General features: G+C 38.2%; 1 protein-coding gene across 1 annotated transcript in view; it reads right to left on the bottom strand.

Moving 5' to 3' along the window:
• Positions 1-559: 559 nt before the first annotated feature.
• sema3bl (sema domain, immunoglobulin domain (Ig), short basic domain, secreted, (semaphorin) 3bl) overlaps positions 560-27,283 on the bottom strand; it is a 41,536-nt gene continuing 14,812 nt past the window's right edge. The window contains exons 3-16 of the mRNA XM_066643533.1: positions 23,170-23,229; positions 20,017-20,136; positions 17,353-17,443; positions 14,953-15,069; positions 14,164-14,312; positions 12,303-12,417; positions 12,060-12,129; positions 11,762-11,906; positions 11,258-11,489; positions 10,008-10,099; positions 9,861-9,902; positions 8,796-9,021; positions 7,252-7,385; positions 560-4,501 (exon numbers count right to left, since the gene is read on the bottom strand). Of these exons, the coding sequence (XP_066499630.1) occupies positions 4,016-4,501; positions 7,252-7,385; positions 8,796-9,021; positions 9,861-9,902; positions 10,008-10,099; positions 11,258-11,489; positions 11,762-11,906; positions 12,060-12,129; positions 12,303-12,417; positions 14,164-14,312; positions 14,953-15,069; positions 17,353-17,443; positions 20,017-20,136; positions 23,170-23,229 (2,079 nt within the window). The 3' untranslated portion in view covers positions 560-4,015. The remainder of the gene's footprint in view (positions 4,502-7,251; positions 7,386-8,795; positions 9,022-9,860; positions 9,903-10,007; positions 10,100-11,257; positions 11,490-11,761; positions 11,907-12,059; positions 12,130-12,302; positions 12,418-14,163; positions 14,313-14,952; positions 15,070-17,352; positions 17,444-20,016; positions 20,137-23,169; positions 23,230-27,283) is intronic.

Raw genomic sequence — 27,283 nt, 5'->3', positions numbered from 1 at the left:
TCTGGACCCACCGCGACCCTGAACTGGATAAGCGGTTACAGATAATGAATGAATGAACGAATTAATCTATACCCTCACTTTAATCAACTCCTGCAGTACATTGGAAATTCATTAGTTCAGAAAGTTGATATCTGTGATGTAACATAGCTGTGGTATAAAGCCTGAGTATATTTTACAAAAACAGCATCAAACAAACAAACAAACAGCATTTGGAGTTGATTTGGGTCCTGTATAGCTCTGTATCAATCAGCTTTACAAAATGAATTTATGTTTTCATGTGGTCTTTCTTTGGCAGTCATATAGACGCCTGGGGAATTGTATACCCTCCATACATTCCTTCTGAGAAATGGTTTCAAACCAACGTATGACTTCAACTCCTATCTGGAGTGATTTAAGACGTTTGTATTGAACATAGACGAAGGCGTAGGTCTGTACTCAGGGGAACAGGGATTTACTGATTCAGTCACATATGCACATATGAACTCAGCCACACACTGGCAACATCAAGCACTCGGAGCTAGCCTTGTATACCAAAGAAACAGCTGCAGAAAATGATGGATAGAGTTTTATTCGCTTATCATCAAGACAGAACCCACATCTGTACACTCCGCATGCAAGGGGAGGTTTTAAATAAGACATAAATACATCAAATATTCCAACACAAACCCGTCACACACTCAGATCATGTGTTATCTACGGAGATAGATAGAAAACTATGGTGAAGATTTATTGTAGGTCATTGTTCATAAGGCTACATGACACCTACCTAGCTAAGCTTTTCATGACAATGGACATAGACTTACTTAATGTCTGTAAAGGTTTATTGCTTGATGCAATTTCCACATGGGTTTATGTCACTTCTTATGAAAGGCTTATGAAAGGCTTATAAGCAATGGCCTACAATAAAGTGTTACCACAAAAACTACAGTGTTAAAGTTAATATAAACCAGTCTGTTAAATTCAGTCCATATGAGTTAAAAGCAGTGCGAATAGAGATACAGTATCTGGCTACGAGATTTATGACGTTTTTTAGCTTTTAATTTCAAAACAATCAGAGCTTTTTCAATTAAAACATGTTTATTCTCCACTCTTTTCCTATTAGCTTTAACTGAGTTAAAAAACACTACAGTGGCGTTTGTAAAATATTCTATGAACACAATTTAGTTCAGTTATAAAGCTTCTGTGCTGCAGCAGCTAGCCACAAAGAGGCCCGGGCAGATCTATATTTGAAGTGTTGTGTTTTTATTAATGTCTCCACTCTCTCACTCAGGGAAATTAGATCAACCGTAATATTTTCACAAGAAACAAGTTGTGTGTTTCTAGACGTTGCTGAGCATAAATGAATCAACAGAAAGTGAGTGAAGCAGAAGCTTCTACCAGGCTTGATGGAAAAAAAACAGAGAAAAACAAACAAGCGCTTAAAAGAGACGTGGTAAAAGAAAAGTGAATGTTTGTCTTTATAAGTCTCTCCACAGGCCTCCCGTTCCATTTATCATTTCCTATCTTACTCCCGCTGAGTGACTAGATTTGCAGAAGGACAGAATTTACTCACTGAAGCATCTGATATTGCCTTTCTGCTTCATGAGAAAACGCTCCTCCTCAAAGTCTAAGAACACATTCCATCCAGCGTAAGTGGCTCTCACAAAGGACACATTCAGACATTCATTACCAGTGGGTCTTTGAGCGCCAGTATCCTTCAATATTCCCACATCTTAAAAAATGTTAAGTGTTAGTTTCCCTTATTCACCTGTAGCCTATCAACAGCCTGCAGCGTATAGTTCACTGAAGATTTCATTGTGTCCTCTTTGTCTGAAATGCTTATAAATATCCGTACATGAAGTGAAACTGCTGTATAAAATGACATAAACAGTATAATAATCCTAGTTAGTTGTTTTAGTAGTTTATAAATAACGAGATGCAGAAATGATCAAAAGCAGCCAGTTATGTAAATGTAGTTAGTTGTAAACACAGATTTCATTGCAATTATTAGCTCCATACAAACAAAAATATGTTTACAGTAACGATGAGGGAATGATTCAGAGCTGACTAAAGGCTTAAAGGAACACTAGGTAGTATTTTTACATTATAATTAAGCTTAAAAATGATTGTGATGCTTCACTTGTCTTGTAACAGTGAGAATAGAGCCTCTGTTGTTGCTTCTCTGGGCTCAGCACTGCAGAAACTACACTATGTAACTTCTGGAGGAGGGTAGGAAATCACTTCCCTCTCTCCCCTCTCCACCTTTATTTCAGGACAGTGAATTACACTCTGAAACTGTAGGGGAAGCAGAGGAGCAAATATCTAAATCTTACCTAGTGTTGCTTTAATTCCACTGCATGTTTTTTCTAAATGTAGTTGCCCTGTAAAATGTCTCTTCAGCTAGTGTGCTTCAGTGTGCTCTGAGCTCTCTGACTTTTTGAACGAACTGAAATGACTCGGGCCACACTGCAACGCATGACATCTTTTTAAGCAGAAGCATCTTAGATAATACACTGTATGACCAAATGTCTGTCAATGTTTCTTTAGAATTTAAACGTATGAATAGGTACTTTGTTTTCTTTTGCGGTGGTAACAGACTCTACTCATCTGGAAAGACTTGTGACTACAGGTTGGAACATGTTTGTGAAGATTTGATTGCATTAAGCTAAGGAGCATCAGTGAAGGTCAGATTAGTCTGGACCACAAACACCACTCTGTATGATTTCAGAGAACATAGTTCCACTGCTCCTCAGCCCAGTGTTCAGGGCATTTAAGCCCCTCTAGATGACACTTAGCACTGTGTATGGTGACTTTAACCTCACGTGCATTGACTATTTAATGATCCAGTTTCAGTTTGATATCTCTCTTATAATCTATCATTTCTTATCCTTGTGTTGGAGTAATACCTTAAACATTATCCTTTATTTTGTATTACTAATGTTTACATATTTTAAATAGTGTTTTACATGTATTTGGCAGGGAATCTATTCCTTAGATAAGTGCATTTATTTAGACAAACTGCTTCTGTTTACGATGCCTTAAATTTCCAAAATGTGGTGCGTTTGCAGTGTATACTGAACCATCGTGTGGACAGTATAATAAACAACTCTGATCAGCTCATGTAATATACCGCTACAGCACGTTGTGTTATAATGAAAGCAAAGTAGACCCTTATAGTCAGAGGTGGGCAATATAACAAGATTGATATCATAGTAAATTGTCAGATATTTCACAATATTCTTTCCTGAGAACTTGGTAGATATTGTGAACACTGGATGTTTAATAACAAAGAGAATAATCCAAGAATCACTGAGACCTGAATTTAGTGCAATATACTGTGTGAAATGAAGATATTCTTTCTTATAACTTACAAAAAATAACAGAAAAACTAAATATCACACAGCAATTATGTATCATGGAAGCCTCTTTAGAAACTCTAATGTTACATTATTGCCGTATCGCCCACCCCTACCACACTGGTTTTCTTTGTCCTGTTGAATCTCCAACTGTCGTCAAACTACATGACAAATGAAATCACAGAATAGCATGATAGCCGCATACATAATATAAAATAGTCCCCACAGCTTTGCAGAGTTCATTTCAAACTGAAAGGAACTGAGATGGTACACACACATTATTTACAACATCTTACAGTCTATCCGAATGAGAGAGGTGTGTGTGTGTGTGTGTTTGAAGAGTGTGTTTCTGTAAAGCAGCAATCAGTCATTATCTTCAGTGATACATTTTCACAAATGACACAGCCATTGTGACAACAAGTCACCTGGGTGTCTCAGAGATTTTGTACTAAACCCATATGAAACATGGCCACCCCCATGTGAGGGAACCCACACTACCTCATTCAGGGACTAAAAAGCAATTCAGTTCTTTGCTTTTTGTGAGTTACACTTTATAGAAAAAAAATGTAAAAGTAATAAATAATCACTTATAAATACTGTTTATTACTTTGAGTGATAAAAATGACTGACTGCTCCTTTAAGTTAGAGAGGGATTAATACAGAGTCCATAAGTCCATCTCTCACTTTTCTCTGAGTGTTTGTGTTACTCTGCTCCTTGTATCTCTTGGTGTACGGTTCCGTTCTCCTGTGTTCTTGGTGACCCTGGTTTTCCGTGCTAAATCCTGCGCTTGACGATATTTGTCCAGCATGCTCTTGTGTTTCCGTCGTAGTTTCTCATTGCACCACACACGCTCGCAGTACTGTTCCACTTGAGGGAGATTTGATGGACCAATCAGCTGCAATACATCCTTAAACCAGGCCCTGGCTGGTGTACGATTGGCTGAGCCCAAATGGGTGTGGCATGGAGGCAATGCCCTGTGCTTGTTGTCACGTGACAGTAAATCAGAGAGAGTATCTCCTCTCAAGACATCCAGCCAGATGCGAGAGATGGTTTGAGTGAAGCCGTGTTCACGAGAACTACACACATACACACCTTCGTCGTGTCGTAATACACGACGGAACAGTAAGCCCTCCTCTGTTTTTACCACACGCTCATCCAGCAACACCTGCAGAAAAAAACACAAAATATATCAAATTGATATTGTAGGCACCCCGGATTTTCAATTACCATCAGATTTGTTCATTCATTCATTATCTGTAACCGCTTATCCAGTTCAGGGAATACATCCTGGATGGGGCACCAGTCCTTCACAAGGCAACACACACACTCACTCACACACTCACACCTACGGACACTTTTGAGTCGCCAATCCACCTACCAACCTGTGTTTTTGGACTGTGGGAGGAAACCGGAGCACCCGGAGGAAACCCACGCGGACACAAGGAGAACACACCAAACTCCTCACATACAGTCACCTGGAGCAGGAATCGAACCCACAACCTCCAGGTCCCTGGAGCTGTGTGACTGCAACACTAACCTGCTGCGCCACCGTGCCGCCCATCATTAGATTTGCGCTTTAGCTTATTAACAGCTATTAACTGAAGTTGCAAAACATATATTTCCAAAATTTGGTTAGATTCCATGATTGAGAAATGTATAAATTTAATATAAAGTGCAAAAATAAATTGAAATTAATATGATCTATGATAATAGAAGTGATTTTTGCAGCGTCTCTTTTTTTTAAATATACACTCACACAGCTGTTTATAATTAAAAACCCCACTGATACAAACCTGCACTAATGTTGTTAATATAACACACATCAAACTGGGCTCACCACAGACTTGTGGAGATGATCTTTTTCTCTCTTCTAATGCTCTGAATTTCACTTAAAAACTAAGACAATTAGTGGTATCAGGTGTGTTTAATGAGACAGAACACTGTTTGTCTGCAGAGCTGTGACGTGTGAAGACGTCATCTTATGATGGTATGAAAACAAAAATGTAAGAAAATATTATGTGAAGCCCTAAAATATTTCCTGTTTAAGGCAAGGCCCACGGATGTAATCAAAAAACACTTTTTATAAAATTGTGAAGATATATCCACACCATTTGCTAGCTTTACAGTCTGTTTGTGCGCTGTAAACTGGTTAAACGTGTTTACAAAACCGCAGTGTCAGTAAATGAGTAAAAAAAAATAACAAGGTGGCTCTGTCAGGTATCCTACCTCCCTCTGTTCACAGCAGAAAAATGGCAGAGACCTCCAAAGATTTTAAATTACGAAAAGAGATGAGGATATTGCTTTATTCCTGCTCGTTAGGTGGGCAATACTGACTTTCACTGTTTTACATTATTTAAGTAGGAACCCACTCTAAATTCAGGAGACTGCAAACGGCATGAAAGTAAACAGACCAATGTGCTAAAAAAAAAAAAACTACACAAACTGAGCTACAAATGAGTCTCTGTGGTAATTTAAACAGTGAATAAAAACTTACAGAGAAGCTCCACTTTGTACAGCCACATACAAACAACAGCTGTTTTCTCTTCAGTCATACTATACCACCTTAGTAGAGCGTATAGCTTCAAAACATAAACTAAACAGACAGAATCCCAGTTCCCCACAATCATAAATGTAACCTTTCATTTTAAGAATGCAAATGCAGTTATGCCAAAAAGGGTTTGTGTACATCCACAACAATAATGCGATCTCTTTCATATTTCTGCAGTTGATCTGATTATTCAAATGGTCTTGTGAACAGAACACAATGTCTTTGAAAGGAATAAAATGTATTAGCAATAATAGACTTGGACTGTAGGACAGTAGTTAGGATTTTAGTGTACTGGGCCACAAGCCCCCTGTATGTGAACGGAGGCCTGCCCTGCTTCCCCAGCAAAGTAACGAGTACAGGATGAAGCAATAACTTCAACCTGCACAGAGTGAGGCAAGGCTGTGCTCACAAGACTGTCCCCATTCAATTCGGCTCTGATTACATGTCAGCGCCCTCTCAACAAGAAAAACACATGGTGAGGAGGTGCTGGCAGGTAGAAAACAACAGAAGAGCAATGAGGACAGGGGGAGAAGAGAAACTAACAGACAACTGGGCAGAAGGGGTATGCCTAATAAAATTATATTATGTATACGTTTATGAAAATAGCATGTCTGTCAACTAAATGGCTTCTGTCTCCTGCATCCTCTTTCCAAGTGTGGTGAACAGCTTGAACATGCATGTTTCCGTTTATTCCAGTTGCTGTTTTTGTTGTTTTTTTTGTGTGTGTATTTGTGTTTTGTTTCTACAGATGTGTATATACAGAAACAAATCTCGAGAAAGATGAGCTTCATGAAAAACTGTAAACATGAAATATTATTTCAGTGTTACCACCTTGAAATTGTGACCAATGATATAAATATATGTCAATATAGGTTCTCAAAGTTAATAAACATACTGTGATGAAGTGTTTTTATGTTCAGAGCTAAGCTGGTTACTGCTAAGAAAGATAAAAAAAATAAATCTGAACGCCACGTATTTGTAATCTTTTAGTTCATTGATTCCGGGTGACTGTCTGTGAGGAGTTGGTGTGTTATCCCCGTGTCCGCGTGGGTTTCCTCCGGGTGCTCCGGTTTCCTCCCACAGTCCAAAAACACACGTTGCAGGTGGATTGGCTACTCGAAAGTGTCCGCAGGTGTGAGTGAATGTGTGTGTGTCTGTGTTGCCCTGTGAAGGACTGGCGTCCCCTCCAGGGTGTATTCCCGCCTTGCGCCCGATGATTCCAGGTAGACTCTGGACCCCCCGCGACCCTAAATTGGATAAGCGGTTACAGATAATGGATGGATGGATGGATAGTTCATTGACCAAATGTACTTCTGTGAAATTTTCAGGTGACTGTGTGCATGTAAACACACTCATTACTTTCTCACCTCCTCCCGATGTTCATCCCGTTGCACCTGCCAGGTAACAGTTGCTTGCGGAGAGCGAGGGACACATTCCAGAAATGTGCTGTTGTTCTCTGTGCCATAAACAACTCTGTCCTCAGCCATATCCACATCCTCCACTGGAGACAAAACACACTGTCAGTGCACTGGGAAAAACACACAAACTCCTCAACAGGATTTATTTTCTCTAAATTTCCAGAAGATATCGGATGACGGTAAAATATGTGAGCATTTTATGAGTGTGTGTGAGTGTGTGTGTGTGTGTATGTATGAACATGCAGGTGCTGACAGACATAACATTTTTAGAGGTTCACTGAAAGGTCAAATTTCATGTTTTTGTAATTCAAAAAGGTGTGTGTGTGGATGTGGTGATGGACCTGTCACTGCGCTGAAAGCTTCAAAGTGGTTCATGAAAAGGTTAAACCTCCACTTTTTAAATGCATGTGTGTGTGTGTGTGTGTGTAGATGCCTCTGCATGTGTATGTGGTGTGCATGTGCAGGGCTCTTTATATTTGTATTGTTTGTGTGTCTATGCATGGGCGCTTGCTGAGTGGCTTTGTGTGGATGGCTTTGTGTGTGTGTGTGTGTGTGTGTGTGTGTGTGATTTTGTTCTATAGGTCACAGTGTTTCATCAAACTCAATCGCTCTCTCAGGTGTGCAAACACCTCTCTGTACTCGTTCCCTTTTTCTTTTGTTCCATTCCTTCTTCTCTCCTGCTAAAGTGATGAGAGATTGAGTGTGATGTGTCCAACTAGCTTTCAGCCTCTGAGTGTTTCAGAGTTAAAATGTTCAACCTAAAACCACCCAGAAGTTTCCCTAACACTTATAGGGTCAATTTACACCATCATAAAACAGTGTGTGTGTATGTGTGTTATTGTCCATTCTCCAAATATCTCACCTCTCAGTGCTGGCTGTGATTATTATATAAAATAAACTGTGTTTACATGTGTGTTATCATTTGTAACAAATCCAAATCCCTACTGGACTGTCTTTAAAAGCTCTGTATACTGTAGGCCAATGGCTTATAATGACATCACACTTCCACTGTAAACATAAACATGGAAATTGATGATAAAACCAGTATGGCTAAATATCTGAAGCAGTGGTTCCCTATATTTGCCTTGTAATTCGCCAGTCCTTCACAGGGCGACACACGCTCACACACACATTCTCCCACAAACTCACACCTATGGACCTTTTAGACTGTGGGAGCACCCGGAGCACACCCACGCGGACATGGGGAGAACACACAGACTGTCACCTGGAGGTCGTGGGTTCAAGTCCCGCTCCGGGTGACTGTCTGTGAGGACAGTCTGTGTGTTCTCCCCATGTCCGCGTGGGTGTGCTCCGGGTGCTCCCACAGTACAAAACACAGTGACATCTGTTGTGCCTCCATGCCGCCCTTAGTCACTGCATCATACACCACCAAAAACTGTTACTTTTTATTACAATTTTCGTTGCTATGTTTAATTATGCAACATTTCTTTATATTATTTAAAAATATTTCACTCTTTCAGTATCTGTCTCACCGCTCTGGTTCTGGTCAGTGCACTGGAGTGCAGGGTTGGCATGTTTGATGTCCTGTCTGCGGTAGCGGCGTTTGCTGTTGGAAGCGAATCGTGTGCAGGCGATACCATCCCAGGCGCAGTAAGGATCTCGAGCCAAACAGCACTCAGCACATGCTTTGCCGTACATACTGCAGCGATGGAGCGAGACCTGAGCCACACCCACACTCGAACCTACAAACAGGGATTGCTAGAGAGAAAAGGGAAGATAATTAACAGAAATTTCCCAAATTTAAACCCAGCTATTAAATATTTAATTGCCTTTTCATAGCTTTCATTTTATGGTTCATTTTTACTTTAGTTGCTTTCTTGCAGTGATCTCATTACAGATCACTGACGTTTTATTTGTCATTCTGTGGTTATGTCATATAGGAAAAAGAAAAAAAGATTTTTCAAAATGATCTCTGTTGCATCCTGTGGTGAACAAAACATTTTAACCCTGAATTCCACTTAACATTAAGTCATTAAGGTGGTGAAATGTGAATTTTACTACATATAAGCTAACACTGCTGTGTATTAAACAGATATAATGACAATAGAAATCTCAATAGACCCACAACCACCTCAAAAACCTTTGCCTAGTGTGGTGGACAAGTATCTATGGCAGGACAGTAGAGTAAGAACAATTTGAGTAACTGCTTTTGAAATATAATCCGGTGTATGTTAAGTAGCACATTTACTTCTGTGTGACATCATTTCAAAGTGTAGGAATATTCATTTGCATATTGCATGGATGTAGCATTTTTCATGTTGACTGCTAAATGGCCTTCAGAGGATCTAGAACACTTTAGAAGAAATGTTCTGTTGGAGGAAAGCAATAGTTTTGTTGACACCATGGTGCATCAATTATTTAAAAATAATTTCTTCAACTAATCACTTCCACACCATTTTAGTGGTCTGTTTATCAGAAAGATAATTTCAGTAGAATTCCAGCACTGCTTGCACTTGCACCCTGGTTGTTTGCCATTAGCAGACCCTCAGTAGAGTTTTACACATATTTGCAGAACACTGAAACATGTTATAGCTCACCCTCTTCACAGAGATTTCCATGGAGGTGATAGGAGTGGGAACCTGTAGAAGAAAAATAACAGGAATTAAGATACAGAAACCTGCATGATAGTACTGAAGCACATAAACACATTCAAAAATAGACAAATAAAAAAGAAATGCACACACCTTGAAGACCTGCAGTTCCTCCAGTGTGATCTCTTCGCTGGTCAATGAGTTGCCATTTCTCAGTGCAATGATCTTCAGAACAGTACCAGTGTCTACAGGGACCAAATCATTTATACCATTAAATACAGCACATTTTAAATGACAGTATATATATATATATATATATATATATATATATAGTATGTATGTATGTATAGTATATCTGTATCTAGGATAACTATACATAAATATATGTACAAATATATGTGTAGTCATCTAGTATTTTCTCTAAGATTCATCTAGGATTTTACTCTGAAATATTATAAAAGAAGGGTTTTAATTCTTCTTGATTTAATTCCATTACATTTCCCAACTTAATAAACATCCTTATTCATGGTTTATGACCTCCTGAAACAACATTTTCATGTTTATTTTTACAAAGTAAATGTCGTCTCCAAATATTGATTGAAGTGTATAATATTATGTTGCAGTCAAACACACACAACTAATATTTTACACAAACAAATAAACTAAGGGAAAAAGGATATTTCAGCATTCCAGCAGCAAGACGTACTGCACATGAGCAGAGATTAGTAAAGAAATAGGATGGGAAAGCAAATGTACATTTGCAATATACAGTACTGTGCAGAAGTCTTAGGCACCTAAGTTAATTATATATATTTAAACTAATGCCTTCTCAGTGAGCGTGATGCTGGTATAATGTTATATATAATCACAATAAATACAAAAAATATATATATAAAAAATAAGAAATATTAAATTCTTTTTTTCTGTGAAGTAGTAGGTGAGAGTGAGTTTAAAGAACAACGTTTTGTTCAGATTCTCCTTGATTGCATGAATTTGTTAAATCAACAGCACACATTATTTACAATCATTATTTATTAACCCATTAAACTAGGTATTGGATGATAACCACGTGTACTGTGTACTGTCATGAAGACAGATTTGGAAAAAGTGAAACCAACACATTCACACACAGAATATCACACTCACTGGAATAATGCTATTTGGTTTTATTGTAATGCTAGGCGTTATTTGTTTGTTTTGTTTTTTAGCAAATAAACATGTACTGCACAAATAAATAGCTTTTTAAATCTCATAATCTCTGGTGCCTAAAACTTTTGCACAGTACTGTATATGTATACAAAATATATATGTAGCATCATCATTAACAGTTGAAAGTTGTAAGGCCTATACCATGTATATGTATATATTTATGCATATACACACACGCCAACCGAGTCTCTGACCTGTGCCGATGAACATAACATCGTAAGGGCCGTCCTCAGCCTGTGTGCGGTCCACTGTGATGTGTGTGAGTCTGTAGGGGGTGTTGGTGCGTATCATCAGAGGCCGCCTCTGTGCGGGGTGAACGCTTTTCCACATGAGAGGATGAGAGCGAGCAAACTGCAGCACAGAGTCTGGAAACTGCAGAGTACTGCTGAAAGCACATCCTGGTTGAGCTGTGATTTTACTGGGACACTGAGAAAGAGAGAGAAAGAGAGAGACAATAAGAAAATTCATATAAATTTATCCTCAAATAAATAAATAGGTTGAAGCCACAGTACTAAACTCTCTCAAACAAGAGGAACCGTTGACTATCTAAGATAATGTGTGTGTGTGTGTGTGTGTGACTATCTAAGATAATGTGTGTGTGTGTGTGTGTGTGTGTGTGTGTGTGTGTGTGTGACTATCTAAGATAATGTGTGTGTGTGTGTGTGTGTGTGCGCGCGTGCACGTGTGAGTTGACTTACCACTCCGGGGCGTGGATAAGGAACTCTTCCTTCATACGGCCCCCACTGATAGTCTGGACCCTCTTTATGAGCAAATGGACCGTTAAACACCTCTCGAATATCAGCCATGCTGTACACACACACTGCAAATCCCTGGAATACATTACTGTAGGAGGAGACATATACAAAATAACACATCATCAACAGCTGTGAACATCCAGAGTGACATTTAATTCATAAATCTATCGTATGAATTAAATAAAAATGAATTATTTAAATAAAAATGCATGATATTGAAGTCCTGACAATTTTGATGTACCTGATGGTGCTGAAAATAGCATAGACTTCTGGGTTTCTTTCATCTTTCGTCCTCAGAAGAAACACACCCTCTGTTAACACACACATGCACACACAAACACACACACACAAACAATGCAAGACCTTCATTATATGCTTTAAATGTATAATGTGTTTGTTGTTCCCTGAAGCATAATAAACACAGTTAAGTTTAAACTGCATGTTTACAGTCTCCATTGTATATGATATGTATATAATTTCTCACCCAGCTGATCAAAGTGTGTGTCGATGCCATGAGGTCCAGGTACTGAACACACCAGTCTAGCTTTAACGAACGTACTCCACTTATTAACCAGCACTCTTTGACCTCCAGCATCATTCTGAAACAAACATATGCAGACACATAGTTCCTTTACTTGTGCTGTATAAATATATTCTCATATAATTTGTTAAGCAGTGATTTCTACTGTGAAAAAGTTATCTCCTGAAAACAGTTGGCAATGTATACAGCCTTATGCAAATGTTTGGTCACACCTGCCCAAATAACACCCTTATCTAAGTGAATATTTTCCTGCAAATTTAAGGTACTGGAGAAAGGATTAATATAATAAATGAAATATAATGTTGCGTAAGTCACATTTAAAATTTTTCATTTAGAAACATTTGCATAATGATTGATGATATATAGATAATCCTCTACATAATCTGTTTAGTGATTATTAACACAAATGCAAATGTAAATAAGCAAATTGTGGTCTCCAGCTTATGCACTAAATTATTAAAATCAGTCATTGTCTATTATCATGTCTGGAATAATCATACACTAATGATCTCCATGAGCAGCTGTGCTTCACTGAACAACAGACGATCTTGTGTTTCTGAATCCAGATTAAGTGGATGATGTGTTTGAATCCGTGCACCTGTTAAGGCCTGTGTTTTTATATCAACATTTATTTCTAACTGTTCCCATGAGAACAAGATCATTTTTCATATCCCATAATATTACTGAACCCAGCCAAGCTATGAAGAGCATAATACTGTAACTGAATGGTTGTTATGGTAACTATGAGGTATAACCTCTGGGAGATTAGTGTCATAGAGATACAGTCTCTTGCTCTCTCTCTCTCTCTCTCTCTCTCTCTCTCTCTCAGACACACACACACACACACACACACACACTCACACACACAGTGTGGGTTTAAGGGACTTGTGGGATGTTTAACAGTGTCCTGCTAACATGTGCAGAAAATATGGATCTTCACAGTGTGTGTGTGTGTGTGTTTCTGTATATTTTAGTCCTGTGGATTATAAATAGAGAAAAAGTCTTATAGCATGAGTTGTAGTCCTAAGAGAAACATTCTCTTAAATATTACTGCAGAAAGCATATGTCATGAGTCTGTGTCTGTGTGTTTGTGCACATGTCTGTTAGGGGTCTACTACCTGACCTGAATCAGAGAGGGCCTCTTATGAGTGCTGTTATGTGTTACATGATTCATTTGTTGTTTAGTGGAAATTGGTAAGATTCCCTCAGTTGAGCCAGTGAGCAAAATTTAACCAGACAATATTGGACACTGATGAATTTCTTCTCATTAATTTATTTGTCCTAACATTCTGCTGCAGCAACATATTAGTCACAGACATATTTTGATCAACACCTTATCCTTGGAAATGCATCTTTAACAACACATCCTTGGCAAAGCACTCACGGCAATGCACTCATGTTGAGGCGCTTGTGTTTATTAGTGGACAATGGTTTTACATTTCAACAGAACTTCCTATGATGAAATGTGTGTGTGTGTGTGTGTGTGTGTGTGTGTGTGAGAGAGAGAGATAGGAGGGAGTTTGAGAGAGTCACTGGTATGTAAAGCATTCCCCAGCTGTGTGTATACGGTGGGAAAAGAAACATACCAATTGTCTTGGTATGCTTGTTTCTCTTTCAGCTAGTGTGTGTGTATGTGTGTGTGTGTGTGTGTGTGTGTGTATGTGCAACTGTAGCTATAAGGATTTAACTCTCAGTTTACATACACTTTTGCCTGCTGGGAACCTATGTGGTCACAGTAATTTTCTTTTACATGCTACTATTGTGTGTGTGTGTGTGTGTGTGTAAGAGAGCAACAGTGCCTCACCGCACAAACTCGTCCGATGCGTGTGTGCATGGCTGCATCTCCTTCTCTGTCTCCAGCCTCGCTCACTCTCTCAGTGAAGAAGAAATAAACTTTATCATCATCTTTATCGGCACTATCCGGAATGAGGTGGGCAGACACAAACCTGGGCTCTAAATACACACACAGACAAACACATGCACGTGATTTATAACCATTTCACCATGTATGAAGCAATTACCAATTCAACCAATCACTAACTCACTTTATAAAAACATTCGCAAATGCTCCATTTACCAAATATTATAAGCACCCTCTTGAAGTGCAGTTCCTAAATGTGTGTCAGAGTTTTAGCGTATATGAGCACATATGTGAGTGACTGAGTGAGTTAGTAGTTAATGAGTTAAAGTAGTCCATGAGGCATTTCACATTTAAAAATATTCAAAGAAACCTAAACTGTATGCAAAAGTTATGACAGGTTTTATAATCTGTATTAAAATAATAAGCTTAAGGCCCAGGTGATTAATCTAAAGACTTTCATGAAATCCATGAGAGAACAAAGAATAAATGGGGAAAAAAATGAAGAAAATGAATACCAACATGCATTAAAAAATAGAGACATTCTGAAAAATGACCAGCCAAAAAGAAACATCCTAACATCTAAAACAACCATGAAGTATTTACGTTCCTTCCCTTCCTTTTAAACCCAGCTCTTAATAAATCAGGTCCTTATCTAGCACTGTGATCAGAGAACTGTAAGAGATTAAATAGGATGTGATGTCATTCGGTCATGGACTGTAGGTATGCTTTTACCATGCAGTATCCTTTGATCTGTTTCAGTTCTCATGGGCGAACGATTCCCCAAACTTCTTAAAATCACTGAATCACGGCCCAAAAAATCAGCCGTCAAACCTGTGTACAACTCCCCACCTAAGGGACAGGGAGAGGGAGAGAGAGAGAGGGACAGGGAGAGGGAGAGAAAGAGAGAGAGAGAGAGAGAGAGAGAGAGAGAGAGAGAGAGAGAGAGAGAGAGAGAGAGAGAGAGAGAGAGAGAGAGAAACACAGCTTGGTTTCATAAGGGTTGCTGTAATGAAATCCATTACAACATATTTGGTGCCATTTATTAGCACACACAAGAGATCAAAAACACTTGTAATCTTAACCCACTTTATCTCTCTCTCTCTCAAACACACACACACACACACACACACACTGATTTTAAAAGGCCAGCTGAAAAATAAATCATTCTGGTAATAGTCAAAAAGCTTTTCCAGCACAACAGCATGTTTATACATTCGCCATCCCAGACACACTCTCACTAACAAACTAAGACTAAATCCCACTCACAGATGAGGAAACAAGAAAGTCTCACAAGACCAAACAGAAGTTTAATAAACAGAGATATAATTCCATGTAATTTTGGTGTATTTCTATTGACTTGGTCTTAATGAAAGATTGGCACAGTGCAAAGAAAATGTCTTTTGAATTATATTTAATAGAGACCTGTGGGTAAAACTTTCCTTCCAGCCAAGACCCAAACTTACAAGGTTTAAGTAGTCTACCTTTGACAGTGTCATATAGCATACACCATCATACATTGATTATTACATAATTAGACTGTGCAAACTGAGACTTGAACAACTATTTTCTCTTTTATTATTTACATTTTAACATATAATTTTTCAGTTTGGCTTTCTGCATTAGGAATCGTTATTTTGGAGACATGCTGTAAATCTCTTCCCTCTTGCACTCTCTAGCAAACTTTCCACAAGGGGAGAAGAAAGCATTTGATTGGCTTAACTCAGCAAATCTATTGTTACATTAAATAGATTAGCTGTGCACACTGTCTACTGCTGCATCGAGCTGGAAACAAATACTCCATGAACGTTAAAACTATAACATTTTTTCAAAACTGAATTAAATTAATGTTGCAGTGTCTATGTTATATAGGACATATCTGATTATCCAGCACAAGTAATGTATATCTGAACACTATAAACATCTCATTTCGTCCAATTACATACAGACCACTTTTGTGAGTCCTGCTTTCCCCAGTCCAGACACTGTGGGCTGAAAAAAATAGCATTTCTCCTATAAATTCCTTAGTCCCCTGGATCTGTCCCTTAACACACTGCATCTGGTGAACTGACACACTGGGACAGGCAAACTCCTATGCTCATACACACTCTCACAAAACAGTGGAGGTACACAAAAGGTATTCAAATGCATGGGGACACATCTAAACTCCATGAAAAAATGCACTGAAATATGTACACACACACACACACACACACACACACACACACACACACACACACATACATAAGCGTGCGCTCCAGTTGAATGAAGATTCCTGTCAGTGCAATCAATCTACAGAGCATTATAAACTAAATAAGTACTGACAACCACAGAGCTACACACCCACACACACTCACACACTCACAAACCATCAATTCCCCAGTCTGGCACATACACAACCATCCAGCATGATGTAAGCACACACATTAGACCTGAGTGATATGTGATATCTTGCACACAGCTGAACTCTTTCAGTCTTTACTCACTAACACTGCACGGGCTCGTACGCTACTCCACTCACACCAACTGAAAGCTGTTAGCCTTTAACCGACTCGTCACATATACTTCATCTGCACAGAAAGCCTTTAAGAGAGTGTTGAAAACCCTTTTACAAATACAGCATCTGTAAAATGTTAACAAACCACTCCTGAATCAACGGCTATCTGAATGCACACCACATGACAATGAGCTCATGCAATTTTTTTTGTCTGAAATTAAGTTTATTACTTAGTTTTACCCTCTTTGCTGTATAACAGGCTTTATGACCCTTTTTTGGTGGGGATTTGCTGAATATGATCATCAGTTCTGAATATTGATTAGTTCACTCTAATTCACCCTGAAGGTATTTGCTTAAGGTTTATTCCCCTCTGGCTGACACTTGGTACTGAGCATGGTGAGTTAGAGCTCAAGACTGCTTCAGAGTGACCTATGATTTATGTTCTGTGAAGAACCTGTATATGAGCCCTGCGTGTGCAGTTGAACTTCTGTGTTTACAATGGTTACACCGTAAAGAAGTTGAATTCACTAATTTTAATGACTGTCTACAAACTTTTGTATAGTGTACTTATGGCAAACTATTATGCACACACACAACTACCCACACATACCCATAGCCACTTGTGGAGTGGAACATACCAGTAAACGTGCTGGCAAAAGGCTGTTTGGGGTCATGAGGGCATCGTCCCCTTCCATTTTCCACAGTGGATGAGTCCAGAATGAATGTGTGCTATAAACAATATATAACATTTCATTTAGTGTTATCAGTCACAGCAGTAAATCATGCATAAAAATGCTTATAAAAAGCTGTCAATGAAAAGTTACAGGATGATATGGCCTTTTTTTTTTTGCTATTTTGACTCCATATGGTCTATTTGCATGTTATTTCGTGTATCCTGATTCATTTATTCATGCATTGTCTGTAAGCACTTATCCAGTTCAGTGTCCTGGCATCACTGGGCGCACTCACACACTCACAGCTATGGACACTGAGTCGCCAATCCACCTACCAACATGTGTTTTTGGACTGTGGGAGGAAACTGGAGCACCCGGAGGAAACCCACATGGACATGAGGAGAACACACTAAACTCCTCACAGACAGTCACCCAGAGAGGGACTCGAACCCACAATCCTTAGGCCCTGGAGCTGTGTGACAGCAACACTACCTGCTGTGCCAACGTGTATGCTTATGAACAGTTTAAATATTTAATTAGAAAATACTTTATGGACATGTTGATAAAAGCAATTCATAAAACAGCATGAATTGCAGCTCAGAAAATAATGTTCAACAGGTCAAAAATTCATCACAAGATGGTTCTGTTAGCACTCTAATATTTTTGATGCTTTATAACAGGCGTGCTTCAGGAAATTATTTCTGTGTCCCTGAGCAGGAAATGTTCACACTATGTAAATAAATAAATAAACAAATTACAGTTATAAGGTTTTCTTCCCATGTGACAGCTAGAGTATGCATTTGTCAGTGGTTGTGCTAATGAGTGTTTCTTTGATAACGCTGTGTGTGTGTCTGTGTGAGAGTACGCTATTAATTTTTCATTTGGCACCATACAGCATTGTAGGTTTGATCGACAGCTTGGCTTTTCTCTAGTGTAAGCAGTGACAAATCAGTTGAAATACAGCAGGAATGAAACAGAATCCCACAGCACAGGCCAACCAGCTCTGGATTATTATGACGACACACAGACACACACACATACACACACACACTTTATGACAGGCTTGTGGTTTACACAAAAGCAGTATGTGTGCATGAATTTGTGTGAAGAAGCCTTGGCAAGTAAAGCAGGATGTGCTTTATACACCCCTCACTGAAATGAGCAGATGTTCAGTCTAGAGGGTACACTCTCTCTCTCTCTCTCTCTCTCTCTCTCTCACTCGCTCTCTCTCTCTCTCTCTCTCTCTCTCGCTCTCTCTCTCTCTCTCACTCGCGCTCTCTCTCTCTCTCTCTCTCTCTCTCTCTCTCTCTCTCACTCGCTCTCTCTCTCTCTCTCTCTCTCTCTCTCTCTCCTTACACACACTTTCTCTGTGTCTCTCTTTACTCTGTTGAATTCAGCTTAGTTTTTCTTTTGTTATTGTTATCATTTTTCACTCTTTTCATTACTCAAACTTCTTTCCCCACCTGCCTTGTCTCCACTCCTTCACCCTTCTCCCTTTCTCTTTCAGTCACAAGCCTCTTCACTCATTAATTTCTCTCTCTCTCTCTCTCTCTCTCTCGTTCATTTTTTCTATCCTCTACATGGCATGTATTAAGATTTTTTTCTGTTTTTCTCTGCTGTTGATTATAGGATCCACACATGGCTATAGTGTGCCAGTGTTACATTCCAGTACATGTAGCATCAAGCGATCTGTGTGTGTGTGGGTGTGGGGGTGTGTGTGTTTGTTTGTTTGCTTGTATATGCATGGTGTCTTTCAGATAGCAAGTTTATATGATCAATCAATGTGTTTGCCTTTGTCTCCTGTTGTGATCAGGTCATGACCTCGAAGGTCAGCCTGTGGGTGGGATGACATTTGACCCAAAACATTTACATCTTTGCTCTGGTTAAACTCCTGAGAAATTAATCAGTCAGTTTGAAACCTAAGTCTACTGTCTAAGTTTACCATTAATTCTGTTCATTCAGTAAATACAGTGACATTAAATGTACATTTTGTATCAGCAGGTTCAAGTTTGATCTTCCAATTATTTTAACAATATAGGTTCCTTTAAATATAACCTCATAAATAAATATAGGATACATAATGAATCATATTTACATCCATTAGGATGAAGGATCAAGCCTAAATGTCCATTTAATTCTATATCAATTTACTTATTCATGTGAAGTGTTTAAATACTTTATACAACAGGATGTTTTTATGTGGTATTAACAGGAATCTCTCGATGTGGTACTGATATGGATGAGCAGTTTAGAATCTGCATTTTCTATAGATTTGGTCTGCCTCTTTCAATGGACTTTTAGTCAAAAATAATTATACACAATTTAAAATGAAGTTTTTGGATGTACATGTCCTATGGGACAGGGCAGGTTTAAAAAGAGACATTTCTTTTTTTTTTGCCCTTTGTTGTCCTGCATTTGTTCTGGTAAAAAGTTTGACTCATGTATCCACAGGACTTAACATATCCTATTCAGATCACTTGGAAGGACACAATGGGCTGAATGAATAGGAAAGACATACATGGAACATAACAGGAAATGAAAATGAAGCATTATTTCAGGATTTTATCACTTTATTTCTAAAGTACACAAACCTTGTGTGCATGTAAGTGTTGGTGTGGTGTGTATTACCTCTCCACGGTGTCCGACATAAATAAGTGCACACACTGGTTGGAATGCTCCAGTTCCACAGGCCAGAAGGTGAGTCCGGTTATATGGCTGCAGCAGCCTGATGAAATTAGCACACTCTGTCTGGAAGCACAAAGGCACACACACACACACACACACACACACACACACACACACACACACATCATAATCATCATCATCATCTTTCTCCTCATCATTATCCTTCTTGCATAAAACCCAATTTTGCCATTCACATAATTGGCAGCTGAAATCTGTAGTAGGCTGTAAATATGTCAACAACCTACAGTGATGCTATAGATACATTTTCCTGTGTAATTCATGGTAAAAAGTATTGTACACATCATTGGGAGATGTTAATCTGAGAGATCTGGACCATTGTTGTTCATATCCAGTGTGTTGAGATGTTTACTGGCAGTGTGTTAGCAGCTGTTAGGAAACAGGTGGCCACATGTCAGTGGAAGCATGTTCTTGCCTTCATCCTCCTTGGCTGATGGAATTGTATGTGACTGGGGGAGTCTTGGGTGGAACAAACCATGTCTAAATATTTGGAAAAACTCCTTCTACTGACATATTTTAAAGGTGTTTTTTCCATCTGCTTTAGGGTGGATTTTTGAGGCTGAGCTTTTTTAATTCTTTATCACTAGCTAATGTCATATCTCATTTTATTAGTCTCTAGACCAGAGATTAAAATGATAATTTACCACTAACAGTGTTGATTTAACACTGAGGACAATGTGCTGTATATATTTGCATAATGTTTGCTTTACGTTGTATTGAGAATAGTAGTAGTGTAGTAATGATGAATGAAAAAACTGCTCTTCAGAATACAACACGACATGCCAAATATCATGTTAAATGGCATTTAGGGCTATAATTATTCTTTAATTCTGTAGCAAAAAGAAAGAAAGAACACTGAGTTGGAGGAGTGGTAATGTTTCATCCTGTTTTCAGTAACCGCCTCTCTCTGTTCAGAGGGCACTGACTGGCCAGCGGAAACCAGTCCTGTGTTTGAGCTTTAGAAGGTCAAGGTCAAAGTCATCTGTTGCAGGAACTGATTACAGCTTATTCCGTGAACTCTCTACCCAATTACTCCGGGAAATCACAATGCCCACAATATCCACAAACACACACACACACACACACACTGTAGTAATGTATTCTCATGATAAATATATCTGTCTCACTACTGCACTGGAGTGTCAGGAATATTTGTCCATGTATATGTCCATGTCATTGCGGCTGAAAGCAATGTCTTAGAAATCATAACTTCAGGAGAACGAAATGGAAACACAATTGATCTCAAGCATATTGTACTTGTATTGGTCCATTAATCATTTCACAAAATGTAAAATGGGGGCAGATGTTTTTCAGGATCCTAAAAAATGAAAAATTACAAAAGCAGGCACAAGCTTTTATTCGGAGAGCAATGAAAACATTTTATTGGTTACAAATTCAGGACGAATTCACCAATGAATGATAGAGATTTACTTGAAACCATTACTATAACGTCCATTAAAAGTTAACAACTTCAATTTAGAGTTTTGGAATTGGCTCCAACAGCAAAACTTTTAGCACTCTGCAAGTATCAAAAAAAATAATGACATATAAATATTCCTACATTGGCACACACGCACACACACACACACACACACACACACACACACACACACACACACACACACACAAAAGGACTGCATCATTAAAACTGAAGTATCCAATATCTACCTCACCTGCCACATCAAACGATGGAGTTACTCCAGTCACCACAGCTCATAATCACTAAAACACCTCTGGACCACACTTTATGACCATGACATGCTAAATGCTAGCAGATGCCATGTGTGTGACATCATTAGCCTTGATTCGTTATTGGGGCTATAGGAGAGTGGCGTTTAAGTTTAGTATTTTATGTAGCAAGAGGGATGAGGGATGAACGCTGCAGAAAGAGGGAAAGAGTGCCAGTGGATTTTATCTAAAGCCAGAGTAAAGTCATTACTGTTTATGAGGCCCAGGAGTTACTGTGTGTTTCATGGAAACATAAATAGGTTAAGTCTGCAGATCAAATCTTTAAGAGTTTATTGCTCAGTAGTATAAAAGAAAAGACCACTTACAGTTCACACACACACCACAACAGCAAAGTTTCCTTTTGTAAAATGTATGACCCATTTATTAAGCTAAAGAATCAGCTTTAAATTACTTTACTTGATACACATACACACAGTTTCTGCACCCTCACCTATGTATACGTATTTCATCATTATTATGATTATGTGATATAGAAATATTACATTATAAAACAAATGTATTGATAAAAACTGACAGTTTTACAGTGTGAATTAACAGGCTGAAAGTTATATACAAGTGGGAGCTAGTGCTCCATTTACTATTGTATGCATCGCTGAAGAAGAGGAAACATACACTTGCAGGATCATACTTATAATTATTGCATTTTTGTAGCTGAGGTTGCATTTAAAGTTAAAATAACTTTATACTGATGCAAACATAACATAGACAATATTACCAAAAAATTATCATAAATATCATTTCTTAGCACAGTATAATTAGCAGTGTAAAACACAAGTTGTTCAGCATGAATCTAGTGAAGGAATTTTGCAGGCTTTGTTCTTTGAAAGGGGCATTTAACCACATCTATTTAGTTTACCAGACCATTTTCCATTCATGGTTAGTGGAGCAAACAGAAAAGTCACTGAATGTATATTGTGCGGCCACAGGACTCATGCAAAACATCAGCTGTCTTCTCAAGGAAATTTGGTGTCAGTCAACAGATTTTGGGCTTCTGCAGTGTGTGTTTTTTATATTTTATTTTTGTTGCTGTATTTCATGCTTTTAATGGAAACCATAGTTAAACAAAATGTTACAAAATCACATGTGATTAATTAACAACTATGCCAAAAAAAGTATTGAAACTGTATTTAAAATTTCATTTGGACCAGAACATTCAATATATTTTGACTATGGTTCATTTGAGCTGTGCTATTTTTGTTTGAATAAGAGTTTGTCTGAGCCAGGATCATATATGAGTACAAAGGCTTGTGGGCAGTGGCCCAGGAATTAGATCAAACAGGAATGTGAAAAAAATTTGAATAACTAGAATTAAACATTTTTTTCACTCACCTCTGGGTCTTTCCCTTTAAGTATACATTCTTCTCGGTTACCAGACAATGGCCACGGGATCTGGAAAACAGACAGATGACTGGGTGAATAACTGATTTAATTTGATTTAATGTGGGTTTGTATAGAAATTTACAAACACCTAAACACTTCACAAACTGTATAATCATGTCACCAGAGCAACCCAGAGTATCACAACCCTTAGTAATGAGCTTGTATATTTAGGTGTGTGGGTACTATTATAATGAAGGATAATAAGATTAGTTTATATTCAAAACAATATGAATAACGATGAAAACAGACTATGTGGATGAAAATATAGTGTTTCTACATGAAACAAACCACATAAGTCAATCATTTCCTACTCTGGCAGCCTCTAAATTACTTTTACTCGTTGTAAATCATTTTGTGCACATCTGTGTGTACAGCCTAGAAATGTTTTGCCACAGCCACAATACACTATATTGTTCCATGTAATTGATGTTGTATTAATTTCAGACTGAGGCAGCTGGATGTTTCATGCCAGTTGTGCCAAAGCTGCAGCTGCAAGCATCAAGCAGAGAGAATGATCCTTCATCATATTTCAGGGCCAGTGAACTACAGTGAAGAGAATTACTGCTAAAAACACAGTCCTGCTTCACTGACAAACAGTCTATGGTCAGTTTATAGAAAACACCTCCAGTTTAAAGCATCCCCCAGCACTAAAACTAGTGCTAACTATAAGTAGACTAAAACTATTGCTTTATACTAAGCACTTAAACTAATATTTTTTTTTAGCGCTAAAACTAGCATTTAAAGATGACGGAAAAGCACTTTTAACCCTGAATCAAGTGCATAATTTAATCACTAGACACAAAAGCAAGTAATAAAACTAGATGTTAGTTGGACAAAAGTGAGTTCCTTCACATTTTGCTAAAAATCACCAAAAATGACACAATATATTGAAGCCAAGCATTTGCTATATCTCTCACATGGTTAAACTAGCACACAGCAAATTCTCCAGTGTTAAATCAACACTATTAGTGTTAACATAACACTGAGGGTATTAAATTATTATACTAACAGTGTTAATTTAACACTAACAGTGTTGATTTAACATTGGTGAATTTGATGTGTATAAGCACAAAAACGGCCAAGTGATTTACCTTGATCAGTCAGTTGTTGTAATAGTCATTTTAGCATGTGCTAAGCCTAAGGTCCAGCTCTGGTCTACTGCCTTCGAAAGTTTATTTCTAACACACCTGGTTCTAATGTTCAGATTCTCATGAAAGCCTTCATTATCTGGATCAGGTGTGTTGGATTTGTGTTGGAGCAGCATTTAGGACCTCAGAGTGGCTTTTTTGCTCTAAAAGTAAGCTTCCAACCTCACTAATGGTGTCATGGCTAAAAATGCTCAAATCCTTACAGAACTGTTACAACATCTAATCCTAAGGGTCCCCAAAAGAGTAGCAGATTTTAAAATGTTAGATGACGACTATAAACATTTGGCCATATTCTGTCTCATCTACTGATAATAATTTAATTATTTTTTTCATACTTTTTAACATTCATATGGTTTACTCATCAGTGAATCACTACCTTTTGTTTTGTAGCCATTCCCAATTACATGATTGTCTTGGACCGGATCCTGCAATCAACTACGTTACCCAGCATCCTTCCTAGACTTGGATATATTTCCTGTCCTTGTGCAAAGCATCATTACCAGGCTGACAGTATGTGTTTAGTCTAAAAAAAGACTTACGGATGATCTGTGGTCATTCTTGGCATCATATTTGTTTTGAAAGATTATTTTTAATGTCAAAACAGCTCGGAATTTGTGTCAGAGGAAGTGATGCTGTTTACTGAGTCATTGCTATAGTTCCTTTAAAGATTAAATTTATGGAAGTGACTATACGGGCTGTTCCCTTGAAAAGCCAATACCTATTTTTCCCTTTTAGTGTTCTACAGAGGAATCTTTGATTATCTAAAGAACATTTTAATGGATAGTTCCTTAAAGGCATTTTTCATCATTTTCCAAATCAATCTCTACTTGGTATGTGTGTGTGTGGTGTACAATAATTTAAACACAGAGACACCTAACCATTAGCAAATGGATTGAAAACTCATTGAGTTAATGGGTCAATAATGGTTTCATCCTGTCAGATTAAATCATCACATTCTAAAAAAACTGTAGAAGTGTTATACGATTACGTTTACTATTACTGAAATGACAATGGTGCTATTGTGGATCTAAGTAGTTAAGTAGTTAGGTCCTTGGATTGGTGCATTTTGTGGCAGCGAGTGTCTACGTCTGGGGCACAGGTCACAGGTCATGACCCCACAAGTGGTGGTAGCTCTCACATGTCTCTCACCATGGCGATATACTTCCTCTTCCTATCGGGATCATCTGACCAGGCCACACACACTGACCAGGACTTATGAGATGTGCGTATCACACGCACAGTCAAACACAAAATTATGCACACAAACCACCACGGTCAGTAAAGTTCTGCTCAATGGATATATGCAAACATACATTGAAGAGCATGTGTCCACACACTTATCATCTGCATCACAGCAAGAAAATAAATCACTAACAATGGTTCACACGATACCTAAATGGTCAAAGTATTGTTCCAACGGTGAAAAACCTTTCACTATTTAATAACGTTATTTTGGGTGGAATACATTTGAAAGCATGTTTTATTATTAAAAGAATATAATAGAGTAATGAAGTATTCAGCTAAGCTAATCAACTAACACTGAGGCACACGAGAACCAGTACTTCAGATTAAAGATGCATGAATACCGATACCATGTTTATTTACTCGTACTTGTAATGGCAAACAAGGCTCCAATACCAACCGATACCTTGTGCCTAGGGCACGTTGCTGCGCTAATGAGCAGACAACTCAAAATTTCGGCATTCTGAAATGACCTCAGTCAGTGATGGCAACCCAAGCAAAGCGGACAGCAGAAAGAACCCAAGAGCAGTGAGTATGCTACACTGTTTCAACGGTCCTCAAACAAGTGACTGTCCTCCCGGGAAATGTTTTCCCGTTTGCGAGAGCACTGTTCGTTGCCTGATGTGTTCGTTGCCGCTCACAAATTTTGAATTGGATCCAATGCCATAGATCAGGCTGCTGCTCTTAAATAAACACTGCCAATAAACAAACACTCCCAAATGCAGAACCTTCCAGCAATTATTGTATATAACAGTCTTACTAAAGATGAACAACACTGTGCAAATGCATATCAAGAGCTCGTTTATTGATCCCAGAGGGAAATTCTTTATTGGTGGTGTAATGTGGGAAAATGCTAAATAAAAGATGGACAGTTCCAGAAATGAACAATAAGGTTTTTAATTAATTAAATGTTTTAATCAATAACTACATTATTACACACTGCTCCTGATTACTTAATTCTAATTCTGTATCGGCAAGTATAAAAATACACATACTTGTACTTGATTGGAAAAAAGTTCTATTTTATGCAACCCTACCTCAGATGCTGATGAAGATGGGTTTCTTTTGCTGGACCCAGAGTTGACAACTTGCACAAATTAGTTACAATTCTGAACCAAAGAGTTTGTTTGTTTTTCAATGTTTTTCAGTGCCATATATACCATTTACTTTACAGTTTGTGAAAGCTCCATCCTACAGCAGGATAAATACTCAAAACATAGTGTGTCCCCAAAACAACTTCACAGACAGTCAACCATAGAGTCCACCCTGCAACAAAATCTTTATAAAGCCTTAACCATCTATAAAATTTTGAGTTTAGAGCCAAACGTCATGTTGTTCTAACACACGTCCATCTTTATATTTAAACCACTCTTGTAACCGGGTCTCATAAGCTGAGATACATTACTATAACTGACATGGATTCTTAATTAAGAGCAGGAATGCTAATGTTTACACTGCTGAGCACACTTTAAATGAAAGTGTTTCTCACGTGTGCGGTTAGTTTATATGAACTAAATCTTTGTTTGTTATGAGTGTGTGTGTGGTTAGTTTATATGAGTTAAATGTGTTTGCTGTGTTTTCGCACTGTCGGAGTCCTATTTGTTTGAATGTCCAATTAATACAGTGAGAAACATGACATGGTTCCCATGTAAACAAACACTGTGTTAATCTGT

Source organism: Hoplias malabaricus, chromosome 14 (genome assembly GCF_029633855.1).
Source record: "Hoplias malabaricus isolate fHopMal1 chromosome 14, fHopMal1.hap1, whole genome shotgun sequence".
Taxonomy (NCBI): domain Eukaryota; kingdom Metazoa; phylum Chordata; class Actinopteri; order Characiformes; family Erythrinidae; genus Hoplias; species Hoplias malabaricus.
The sequence above is the reverse complement of the archived record's forward strand: the minus strand, read 5'-3'. Positions and strand labels throughout refer to the sequence as shown.